Below are 12815 nucleotides of genomic sequence, written 5' to 3' on the forward strand. Positions count from 1 at the left end.
CACGTCATAAAGCGTTGGCGTTTTACGTGTTCAATATGTCACTATAACTTAATGAATGATCTGCCTACGTACCGTAACCTTTTATTATGATAATGTTCCATTTTTAGGTAACATAGTAACATTGCCTGTAGATATTTATCAATTATAATACACTTATATCACTTACAATCTTATAACAGCAAAGAAAATCTGACCACTGATAGTGTTCTTAAAACTTGAGAATGAGAAGTGTCGTTAACATAGATTATTGCTGGTAAATTCGTTTACAGTTGCTTTACATGTTTATTTTGCTTGGCTATATCATGGATTCTAGTGGTTACGCGTATTGGATATTCGCATAAGCACAAATAAAACATCAATATTTTAGCCAGCGTACTAGTAATACGTAGTCGTATGTTTTGTATATTCATTTAATGGAATTTATATAACATGTTAGTAGAAACGCATTCTTGGCTACTGTTCAACGGTACCGATGCATTTACCAGACGCTGGCGCTAGTTCTGTCATCAACTTCACTATGAGAGTGTTACACATAACATTTACTACATGGCCTCTTTCTATACGCAGTTTATTTATGTCCACTCGAAACGTGACAAAATGTAAATGTCACAGATGCTAAATTTTATCTACTACTGCAAAGAAAAGGACTGTTGAAGTATTTTGAAAGATATTCCCTATACTAAATTAGTTTTCTTGTCAGACAAACGTCTTTGATAGTTTCTATTAAATTTATTACCCACGTATCAAATTAGAAAGAGAGTTGCTAACGAACCTTTGCGATGAAAAGTTTACGTTTGACGATATTAAGAAATATATTTTTAAATGTGGTATAATTTACACGGAAATAGAACTTGATCATGGCTAATGAGAAAGCGAAAGAGGTAAGAGACGAGATTTATGATTCACATAAAATAGTATTTTTTACATAGTTATAAATTTTACTGCGATTTCATTCGATGCCATAAAATATATATTGTTTGGCCGCTTTTTGGAAGTAGATAAATAATTTTATGGTTTGTCATATCAATAATTCGATTTCTGTTTTGGAGTCGCTTTAGAGGGACATGTTAGACACGATTTCGTTTGATTGTGCCTAGTTTCTGTTGGCTGAGTTCCTAATGTAATTTAAAATTAATTTAATTTTATGATTAATTGGAAATAACTGTGATTTGAGTATTCACTCAATTATATAATTTATTTAATGTTATTTTCTTTTTTATGACTATATTGAGGTTAATTTACATGTCTCTATGTACAGCTTTAATCGATAGTATTTAATAATATTTACGATTCCTATTTTGTTTTTATTCTTATTCAGTCTATCGTTTTAAATATTATTACGTAGGTATGTATAGCTAAACGTGATTGTAAGTCATGATTTTATGATAAGATATGATGTGTTACTTGATAACTGTATTTGTTTGAATTGCTATACGTACTTATACATTTATATACTTAGTACGTAATATGCAAATTTTGATTACGTTGTTATCAGTTATATTTTTTTGTTAGTTCTAATATCTTCTTGTATGAATTTTCTTAGTATGATAATAAAAGGAGGATCAAGTATGATTAAATTTCAAGTATGATAAAATATAAATATTATGTAACGTTAAAACCTCTGTGTGCCAAAGTCTGTGTCCCAAAGCAGATTATGAAGTAATCTGCTTTGGGATTGAAGTAGACATTGAGCTAACAGGTAGCTATGGTCTGTTTACTCGATGAGAATAGAAGCTTTTTACAACTTTCCACTTTTGATTTATTTTTCGAATGATTATCGTCTAGGTTATAGTATACGTTTTAATAATGTAATAAACTTGCATTAGGACTTACAGAGTGCCCTTAAAGCGGACTTCTGTCTGCTTAATAGATGCAAACATACTTTAAGGCAAGGGTCTGCGGCCCGCCATCATCATAGGTCCACTCTCAGTAACGACAACAATGAAGTAATAAAGAGTATATTTAATATAAAATAAATGAAATATTTATAAAAAAATCCTATGGTGCGGCCCGCTAAACATATTTTTTTTTGCGTTCGATTTGTAAAACGTTGAAGACCGCTGCTTTAAGGTTTCCGATATGCGGGTTATATTTAAACTTCGACTCAGTCAATGTTTAAAAAGTCATTAAATGGCGTCTTTGTATTTTTATTATCTGCTTTGTTGATTTGTCTTGTAATATTTAATAGCAAATGATAACATTTTATACACATATTTATTTAAAACATGTAAAGTGTATAATTATTTAGTTATTTGAGTCGGATAATGCAAAATTGAAGTAATGATGATGAATCTTAATTGGTCGATAACAAGTTTTGTATAACCAGTGGGTTATAAAATATCGTATTTTAATATTCATTTAATGGGATATTGAAGCTAATTTGATATGCTGTGAAATAAGTAGTCTTGCAACTGAGGGAGACTCTGAAGTAAGTCGTGTACTAACCACTGTCTCCCCCTGTCTCCACTTTTTCTGTCGCCAAGGAGCTTTCTTGTTGGATTTACTCTTGAGTTGACATCTTAGTTCAAATATGAATTCTACTGTCGAGTTCTGTCCTAATGTCGAAATTTCAACGCATGTGTATATGTGGATGGATGGATATATAGGACAATATTGTGTTCGTGGTGCTGTTCATGTCTATAGGCAATAATTGCCACTGTCTATCAAGTAGGTCGGCAGTTTAGTTTGCTTTTCCAGCCATTACATAAAGAAACATCTTAACTGACTAGATGTACTGCAGTCTGTAACCGTGTGCAGTGGGCGGAATAACATGCGGTATGCGCGGGCGCAGTGTCGCGTTGCTCGCGGCAAGGTCGACGGACGACTTTCGCACGTTCGGTTGATGGAACGGGCTACCCGGCTTGGTTTTGTCATAGTCACATAGTTGTCTACAGTTGGCTAATCTACATTCTCAAAAGGTTCTATATTCGTTTTACTATTTTTGAGTCAGTAGCCGTGGACAAATCTAAGTAGTAGAAGTTCTACTTAGATTTGTCCACGGCTACTGACACTTTATTTATATTTTATGCGAAACGAAGAGTTATTAACGAAGTAAACCTTAATAATACCTCAAGTTACATACATATAAATGATAACAAAAAATATTATTACTTTTTTATGATAATTATGATAACATCGTATTTTAATTTAAGCATGTTGTTTTTTTACCTTACAAATCCCATTAAGTTCTATAATTCTAGTGACAGTTAATTAAGAATTTTAGTGAATTTACATGAATAATGTTTTAGTTTATTATAAGAAAAGTATTTAAATATTAATTGCATAATTGATAACAAAATTTAGAGGTTGTGTAATATCTATGTAAAACTGTAACAATACTCCAAACTGCAATGTTAGTATAGATAAACATATAAATTCGTGATTGTTGCATAGTAATTTATCTCTGTCTACATGTTTCCATATAAATGAAAATCTTTCGATTACACCGACTGTATTGTGTAGGCGGTTATCTGGTTCTACCCACGTGAATAGCGTCAACACCAACGCTAATTCCCTCTTCAAAAGTTAGAACTTCATATCACATATGATTATGTCGACAACTATGTTTTCGTTGCTTCCATATATGTATTATACGCCATGAAGGACATACGGAGAGAATTACAGGCTACAAGAGTTTTTAGTACTTCAGGAACAGGACATTGCATGATGAGATTGGTTACTTATGTTCCATTCTTGGACATACTAATATACTTATAACAATAAGAAAAATCATAGTCCTATTTTTATTGTACACGTTATAAATTGTGTTTCGTATGAACTTAATGTCTGATGATTAGACGTCGTAATCGTGATCGTTCCTGCTGCATGTTTTCAGAGATTTACATTTTTACGGAGATCTCTTCTATATTCATACATATATTTTAAAGTAATATTTGACAATTGTATAATTGCTGTAACACAATTACTGTGTTACATACACGTAACTTATTGTACAGATATCATGTAGTTATACATATATAAATAAGAAATATGTATATATTTCGGTTATAGTGCAGCAGTTATTTATAACTAAACATAACATGTTTTTGTCGTTAATGAAGATAAACTCTTATTATCATGTTTGTATTATATTCGATTATTATTGCGATTTTTAAACAAATATTCTTCGTTTCCATGTCGTACATATCGATACCTTCAGAATGAGATGAGATATGTATTATTAGTATCTGTTAATATAGTTTAAAATTGATCCAGAATGACTTTTTGATGTACAAACAATACAAGAAACAAAAGCTGAACATTAAATATTATTAATTACATATAAGAAAATCGATAGTAAATTTATGACTACGAACGAACATATGACTAATCATATGTATGTTTTACAATATAATAATAGATAATAAGAACCGAGATAAACTCTTCATAAATTTTTGGCACATGGTCATTGAGAATCTTGATAGATGTGTGTACTGAGCATATATTGCTTTATGCAAATATTTGAGGTTCGTACGAAACCAAATGTCTTTTTTACCTCGACTGCAATTTTGTTATCCTCGAGTTTTTAAATTAAAAGTGTGTTAGATAGAAGGGGTATGTTAGTTTAAAATTAGAACTCGTTGATTTGATCAATCTTAAATCTGAAACGTTTTCCTAAGAAAACAGATTGAATTATTAAAACCTTTCATTAATAAATGTATATTTTATGTAAAGTACCGTATTTAATACTAAATCACCATCGAGAATCTCTACATTTCTCAAACGTTGACTAATAAAGAATGTCCGTTGCTTGCATTTATTAGTCGTTAATATAATTATGCGGCCAAGTGCTTTTATTTTCTGTGGAAAACGGCTATTGTTATCTGTCGTAAATAATATTTGTTATGTGTGTCCGTTATTTTGTCGTTTATTGCAATGGAGCGAGCGTGGGTGCTGTAAATGAGTTCATTGGACAATCCCGGCATGCGGAAATAATATAAGCACTTCGCTTCTGCTAGTATTTACACGTTTGTTTTGATCCAGGCGTTTATTATTGTATAATCTAAGCTCATCCCCATTTAACTTTTATTTCTGGCCAGTGCTTAAAAAAAGAATCGAAACTGTTAAATAATAGGAATTACTTTGAAATAATATCTGAAAATGTGTCATACTTTACACTTTATCTTGAGCGTAACATGTGTGGTATTATTCATTTATTGACACACAGTATAGGTACTTTTGTTGTGGCCAGACCAATAAAAAATCGAGACGGAATATTAGATTGCAATAAAGGATTAACTGCAAAACTGAAAAGAAAAACTTTTACGTATCCATATAAGTATAACCATGTACAAGTTTATTGCCATGAATAAAAAAATAAATTATCTCATATTACTAAGAAACTTGACTAATAGAAAACATTTCTATTTTCTATTTCCTTGATCTCGTAACAACTAATAATTTGACATAATTAAATATGTCGTCGCTTTTAGTAGTAAAAGTCGATCAGAGGATTATTATTACACTTGATAATAGATATAAAAATGCCAACACTCCTTCACTTTGTATTTGTAATTAGACAGACTTGACTTGTTTTGTTGCTCTCTGGTCGCTGTAAATTTATGAATCATACCGTAATTTAGTCCATATAAGACCCCACCCTCTTAATATGTGCCTTAGTCATTAATATTGAACGCGTTGGAATTGGCAGTGGAAATGTGTTTCTGTGGTAAATTATGATATAAGAGATAATACTAAGCCATAAAGACGTAGGTATTGGACTGGAATAAATTGTCCATAAAATATACGCCTCAGAATATTATTATCTTAACAGACAATAGTGTCTGATCCAAAATGCCAGTTTTAATACTATAATTTGTTATTATTCGTACCTTTGTATGAAGTATGAATTTAATATTAAAATATTCATGTTATGTGACTACAACACCAAACAAGCAGACGGCTCACCTGATGGTAAGTGATATCCATCGCCTATATACTATACATAAAAAAGCATGACAGACATCACATCATCTTGTGACCCTCGTGGTACAACTCATATGTTGCAATTCCAGAGGACTAAGATGTTGTCCTTCCGTACCCTTTATTTATTTCATTGCTAAATCATTTTTACCCACCAACCTATGCACAGCTTATATAGCAAGCTGCTTGACGGCGGCAATAAGAGATAGAGACAGAGGGACAAAGAAACTGAGGTACCCAGGGAGACGACATTGTACAAAATTTACCACTGGTAAAATAGATTATCATTGTATTAAGTCTTCTAATACGCACTATTTTAGACAATTTATTCTGACCATATTCCGTTTTTAATATTAGTATTATCTTGTATGTAATGTTTATTTAATCTAGTAATTTACATTAAATACATGATTCTTTGAAATATGTAGTATATTTCTAGAAATATTGATACTTCATGGAGAATTAAATATTTTATTTTGAACTTGACATTTTGTTCAATTTTTGCAATTCTGTTCACTGACTTACCTATGCATACTGGTAAGCGGGTTATTGCTATTTTTACTGAGTAGTGTAAATATTTACAAAGCAGTTCAATTAGGCGAGTACCTAGGTTACGAATTAAAATCACTCATAATAAATACAATTCTGCTATTCTTGTGCAATTTATAATTCTTAAAATTATCTTAACTTGACGTTTTCAATATTATGCAATTTCCGAGTAACCGTAGTTGATAGACCTGACTATCTTTACTTCTGACAATATTGTGGAATGTTACCTACAATAATATGATGTATAGGAAGATTATTATATTTAGGACTATATTCCACTCTTTAATGACGGTATAGGCGTTTAGCGCGAAATGTTTTGGATTAATTATCAGTCTTTACATATAAGATTGTATAAGTCTATAGCAACACGTAACCATCAATCTGCATAGGTATTAAATCGGCCTGTCGCCTGCCAGATTAGATAGCGCATGTTTGCCTATGGTGGCCATGTTTGTACGGTTTCTAGGCTGTTGACTTACTCTAGTGGCGCCAGATTTTTATTATGTCACACAAAATCAAACTCTAAGCATATATCGCTAAATTCCGATGTTGCTATTAAATAGGCAATTGAAGAAAATCATTGAACTTTTAAAGCAAGAAGAAATTGTCGCTTCATGTTTTCAGATTTTGGAATTTATGGATTTAATTAAAAGTTATTCTCTCTCTTGATGATTTCTTGTGAAAATGTATACCATTCACGCATTGAGCTTTGGCGGTCTTGTATAATTTTCTTGGCATCTACGTTCTATATTCGTAAAGATTGGTGACTAATTGGCTTAGTTTGCAGGGTGTCTACGTAATCCTTACTTATATTTATTTTATCCAGGTCATTAGTAATTTAGAATTTACCATCTTTATTTCTTTTAATTCGTATACGTTAAATTTCATTAATTTAGGTCGTGACTCTTGACTCCAGAAGACCGTAATAATTCAACGCGTCAATTGTATTGTTAATAAATTAATACTTTAAAAAATTAACAATTCAATTAGTGTAGGCAAACAGTTGTATGTGACTAAACATAGGTACTTGTAAAAGGGATCATAACTCATAACTCAATGTGGAGTAATATGCACGTAGCAAATTTACCGTTTGCTGCTTGCTTGTGTTCTCATGTTTCTTTTATTAATTGTTCGAGTCCAACCATTTCCACCACTAGTGACAGTATCACTCGATAAATTGGAAAACAGTACGGCGTCATAAAATTTTCAATTTGCCGAATGAATAAAGTTCTCCGTAGTTATTTAGAGAGTAGCCATAAACTGGTAATATATTTCTTTAGAAAATGCAGCATAGTACATCTATTATACATTAGGTGGTAAACATTAAACTTTCAACACTTCACAATCACGGGTTTCAAAGTAACACATGAGGTGTAATAACGACAGTATTATAGCATAAATTGTACTAATATTAAAAACGTGAAAGCGAGTTTGTCACTTCTTCTTTAACGGCTCTGCACAAACAAATGGTATGGAATTGGGCATATATGCAGTATTTCATATGGAGAGAGGTAGGCTACTTATGAATATACTGTTCAATCAATATCCTAGTTTATAATAATAAGAAACTGACTGTCTATGTTAAAACTAGGAAACACAGTCTAGAAATAATTTATCTACATTTAGCCTAGCAAGTCTTAGCACAGGTTTTTATTTTTTCTGGTTGCCTCTTGCCACACCGAGAAGGATGGGCATGATAAGGAGTGGTATCATATTGTATTGTCATTTCGTCTCATAACAGTATTGGTAATTACGTACCCTATTATGTATTATTATCATACTGAAAATAACATAAATATTATGTTTATTATTACATTATCAATGAAAAATAGACTAAAAATAGAGAAATGAATGTGATTTAAAATTGTAGAACGTATATAATTATTTACGTAATTCGCAAATAAAATATTTTTTTGTTAAGTTCTTTGCGGAGCGAATTAATTATGCGGAAAGTGTTATCTCTAACAACATTCGCGTTGATAAGGCGAACTGTGGACTAAATAAAAAATGCATCGTAATTGATAGGGATGTGTTAAATGTATGAATAAAAATACACAGTTAATAATATGTTAAAAACACAAAAGCGAAACTGTCTGGTTCTTGCAATGGATGAAGTTTAGTCCTAATGGTTGCGTAGTAAAATAACAGATTAAGACCAGTCAACAGTTCATTTCAGTACAGTCGGATACCATCAATATAAGAAAACAAATCCTACAGAAGATCATGGGCGTTGTCAAATCTTATAAAAATGAACCATAGAAACTTGTTGGATTTGTAAAACTACTTTTTATATCAGATGTTGCTGCTGAAACTACCTAGCTAGTACGCATCTTTTTGTCTTTCATTCCCATTGTGTTTCTAAATTCCTAATGAAAAATCAATTACATTTTATTAAATTTTTAGAAATCTAGAAAACATTATTTCTTGTTTGGTATACATCATAAAAATAATGGCTATTTCAAGCTTTTAAAGGCTGTGCGTAAATATAGGCTAAGAGCTCGGAAACTGTTGTTATAACGGTTTTTCTATAAAGCTAGTAATAGTTTGAGTGATGAGTCATAACATGCTTAACTGGGATTACCATCACCTGGCAGGCATTAGGCCCTGCACGTCATAGGTTTTGTTTTCTTTTAAAGTATATATAAAATAAAAAGTTTGAATTTTTCAATGGTATAGATAATTTAATTGTAATGTAGGAATACGTATTGACATAACGTTCCCTGAAAACAAGTACCTTCTAGGCGAATAAATCAAGAGTACAATTTTAGCATGCTATAATTCATCACTAAAATTATTTAATCTTACAAAGTCACAGATATCTCAAGGGTTCACGAGCTCTTAGGCTAAAAGATCAGTCCGTTAGTAATACTATGCTCAGGTAGTTTTAGGTTAGTTTTATGATTACCTACTATCGTTAGGTTTCGGCTTGGTATACTCTTTACGACTAAACCTGAATATGTTATTAAAGTAATCAATTGGTCAAGTGGTCATATATCATTTCCAGGGTCATGTTGTTTTCTTACGAAATATTTGTCTTTAGCATAAGCGTGGGTTAAATTGTGTAGGTGTGTAACGTTTATTATGTTACTGTGTCAGCTGATATCACCACATTAAAGTAAATATTTTTAAGAATTGTTATGGTCATCTATAAATAAAACAGTTGGAAATCAGACATTAGGCCACGACGCTGATATCCTATAGTTTTAATTATTTATAATTAATAATTATTATTGTGTTTTAGAGATCAAAAAAGAATATGTAATATTTTTTCCTCTGTCTTTGAAATCTATGCAATGATATTCATTGGCAATGTAACATACTCTGCCAAAGACACCTACGCAATTTATTTCCCACGTCTATTAAAGACAATTTTGTAAGAGCCCTTGATCTTTGAAGTTATAAATAAATATTTGCTCTATTATGTTGAAAATGACTATCGTGAACATAGATAAAATATAACGTATTTCCTACTAGTAAAACTACTGTTTCATCTGTGATATTACGTTCTCCAGTCACATGCGTCGCTAGAGCTATGCATTTTGCATACAAAATTGAGCACATTTTCGAGCTTGGTCTTTGTTCCTACCATATGTTACTTTGTAAACTCATCTGGCATGTTTGATAAGTACCATAAACACACTGTAAATTCACAATTCTCTCTGTACTAACCTTAAACGTTTACCTACGTACAGATTTTATAATGTTCATCGTTTTGTAAAATGATTTTAGACTATGTCTCAAGATGTTTTCGTCAAATTCTAATTTAGAGACAAGTTAGACATATTATATGTAAACCAATGTGTAGTTTTTATAAAAGTAATTTGCATAGATACCTCTATTCCTACTTCGCCGAGCTACATGTTTATCAATCTGAATTTCGGTCGGTGAGACATGGCAGTGAAATTATAAGGAGTACGAAGGATTACTTCAATAGCAGATACTTAGTCCTCTGACATCAGGATCAGATAATCAGTTCTCAGGAATGGCAACATGAGGTACCACGTGCAACGTATATCGTTCGTGGTTATGCTCGTTTATATTGACGACTTTTTGTTTTCCATCAGATGGATTATCAGATTGTTTGGTATTCCTGTTAAATAAAAATATAAAAAGAAAGGCCGACATATTTTTTATGCGATTAACCTGCCCTAAGGATAACCATTCATTGCTCATTTTAGAAATAGGTATTATTACTCATGTCACACCATAATGTTACATTTTTCTGAATAACGACTACTTAAGTTAATTGGAAGAGCGGAATATTTGCGAGCACGCGATCGGTTGTTAAGGGGTATATTGACGTTAACAAGAACACTAGAGTTAATCTTGTTAAATGATACTTATTTAATACAGAATGCCTTTATTCGTTACATCAAAATGAAATATATAATCTGTAGATACATGGTTTTGTATAATACGTATATAATTGACTAGAAAAGTAATTTGGTGAATTAAGTGTGTTGCGTGAACTTTTGGCATGAAATACAATCTTCACAATAGTATTACGCATGTATTCTGTTAAATATTAAATAAAGAAGAAATCTAACTTAATGTTTTCGTTGGGTCTTATTCATAAACTATTATATTAGCAAAAAATATGTATGATCAATTTTTGTTAATATTTATTTTCTAATATAGAGATAATCTAAGATAGAGACTGATACCTCTATGTATAATACTAATTTTATTCAGGTTTGTTCATCATTCGGTATTGAATAGCATAAATCTAAACATATATGTACATATTTTAGGTATTATAAGTTTAGTAGACAATTTATTTAAACGGATTAACTTGCCTTTCTTGCCCTTAACTTGATGCTATTGCTTATTTAGGTTTCGTTAAGGAGAGGTGCTAGCGTGACTGCAACTTATAACTCGTATAATTAATTATTAAGCGCAGTGTAACACTTGTTACTTCCCGTAGAGCCTCCGTCTGTAACGTAACGCGTTATTAATTATAACACAGTACAGCGTTAATGAAAATATAACTGTTATTACGGCTAATTTGAATTTAGTTATGGAACTACTAAAAAATAACTCCTGAAAGTCCATTAATGCATGGGGATGGATCACTTCACATTTAAGTAGGATTTTAGTCCAGTTATAACATACTGGCCAGTTGGAATGGTATATGTAGCTTGAAGAGGTTAAATAATTAATAAAAATTTCTATTAGAATCTGTCCTTTCTTGAATGGATTTTGGTAAGATAAGACGGTATATTGGAGTCGGTGGCTAATTCCATGCAAATGAAGTAGCGAAAAATATATAGTAGTTATCTAAGGTATACCTGGAATTAAATAATAACAATGAAAAGAACTAAGATATTTTTACATACCAGTTTAGTGTTTGCGTGTTAACTTGTTACTTTGTATTTAGTGGGTACTTATAGGCGGTAATGGCTTACTCGTTTATATTTAAGCTGTAATCGTTTATACTATGTATTTTCTAATGTAACTAAGAGTAAATAATATTATTTATAGGTTATAAAATAATTAAATTATTATTAAATACATAGAATCTTACGTTTTTTATCATATTCTATTAAGATTGTGTCAGAGATATTAGAACGCCGGATTAGAATAAAAAAATACAATATCTATGTTCTCGTTGTCTAAACTTTAATTTTTATTTTTTTTGTTTCAGGCGTGACAATGAGAGAAAAAAGGGGCGGCGCTATGAGCAAAATGCAAAAGCTTCGGAAGCGCTTGTCCCTTAGCTTCGGTAGATTATGTAAGTACACACATTAATATAATTTAAATTGTGTATATTTATATAGAAAGCGCTTTATCACTTCACACCCATTCTGTATTCACTGGCTGTGTCCTCATACTCCTTCAACTTACAGGCCCTTCGGACACGTGTTTACATCGGATACACTTTTAGATAATTATTGTTTATTTTATAGTTATCAGTCACACATAATTATGCTTTTATAAATATGGACAATACATAGTTTGACTAGAGATAAACTTGAGATGTTTCTCTTTCTTTCCTTTTGTTCTGAATATTGTATACTATATTATAAGAATAATTGTCACTTTCTTACTTTATTCATTCAAACTTACACATACATACTTAAACATTAGACGGCTACGTTGAGGATAGTGAGGCTAAAAACTAACCACTGGTCTGCTCGCTTAAGAACTAGCTAGGTACTGTAAAACAAGTTTGTCTGCAATGTTTTATTGTATTTACTTAGCAAGCGTCAATTAATCACGTTTATTTAATGGTTTACCGGGATATTGTTATTATTATCTCGTCTTATAATATATGTTTACATCACAATACACTTGTATAAAATTGAAGTCAAATTATCTAAATGTAAGTATGTACAAACGTAACC

General features: G+C 31.2%; 1 protein-coding gene across 3 annotated transcripts in view; it reads left to right on the forward strand.

Moving 5' to 3' along the window:
- LOC131848002 (cyclin-dependent kinase 14) overlaps positions 1–12815 on the forward strand; it is a 90722-nt gene that overhangs the window by 22072 nt on the left and 55835 nt on the right. For all 3 annotated transcript variants that reach the window (XM_059197736.1, XM_059197738.1, XM_059197737.1), the window contains exon 2: positions 12116–12202. In XM_059197736.1, the coding sequence (XP_059053719.1) occupies positions 12116–12202 (87 nt within the window). The remainder of the gene's footprint in view (positions 1–12115; positions 12203–12815) is intronic.

The sequence above is a fragment of the Achroia grisella genome, unplaced genomic scaffold (genome assembly GCF_030625045.1).
Source record: "Achroia grisella isolate CSIRO2021 unplaced genomic scaffold, CSIRO_AGI_Agris_v1 utg546, whole genome shotgun sequence".
Taxonomy (NCBI): domain Eukaryota; kingdom Metazoa; phylum Arthropoda; class Insecta; order Lepidoptera; family Pyralidae; genus Achroia; species Achroia grisella.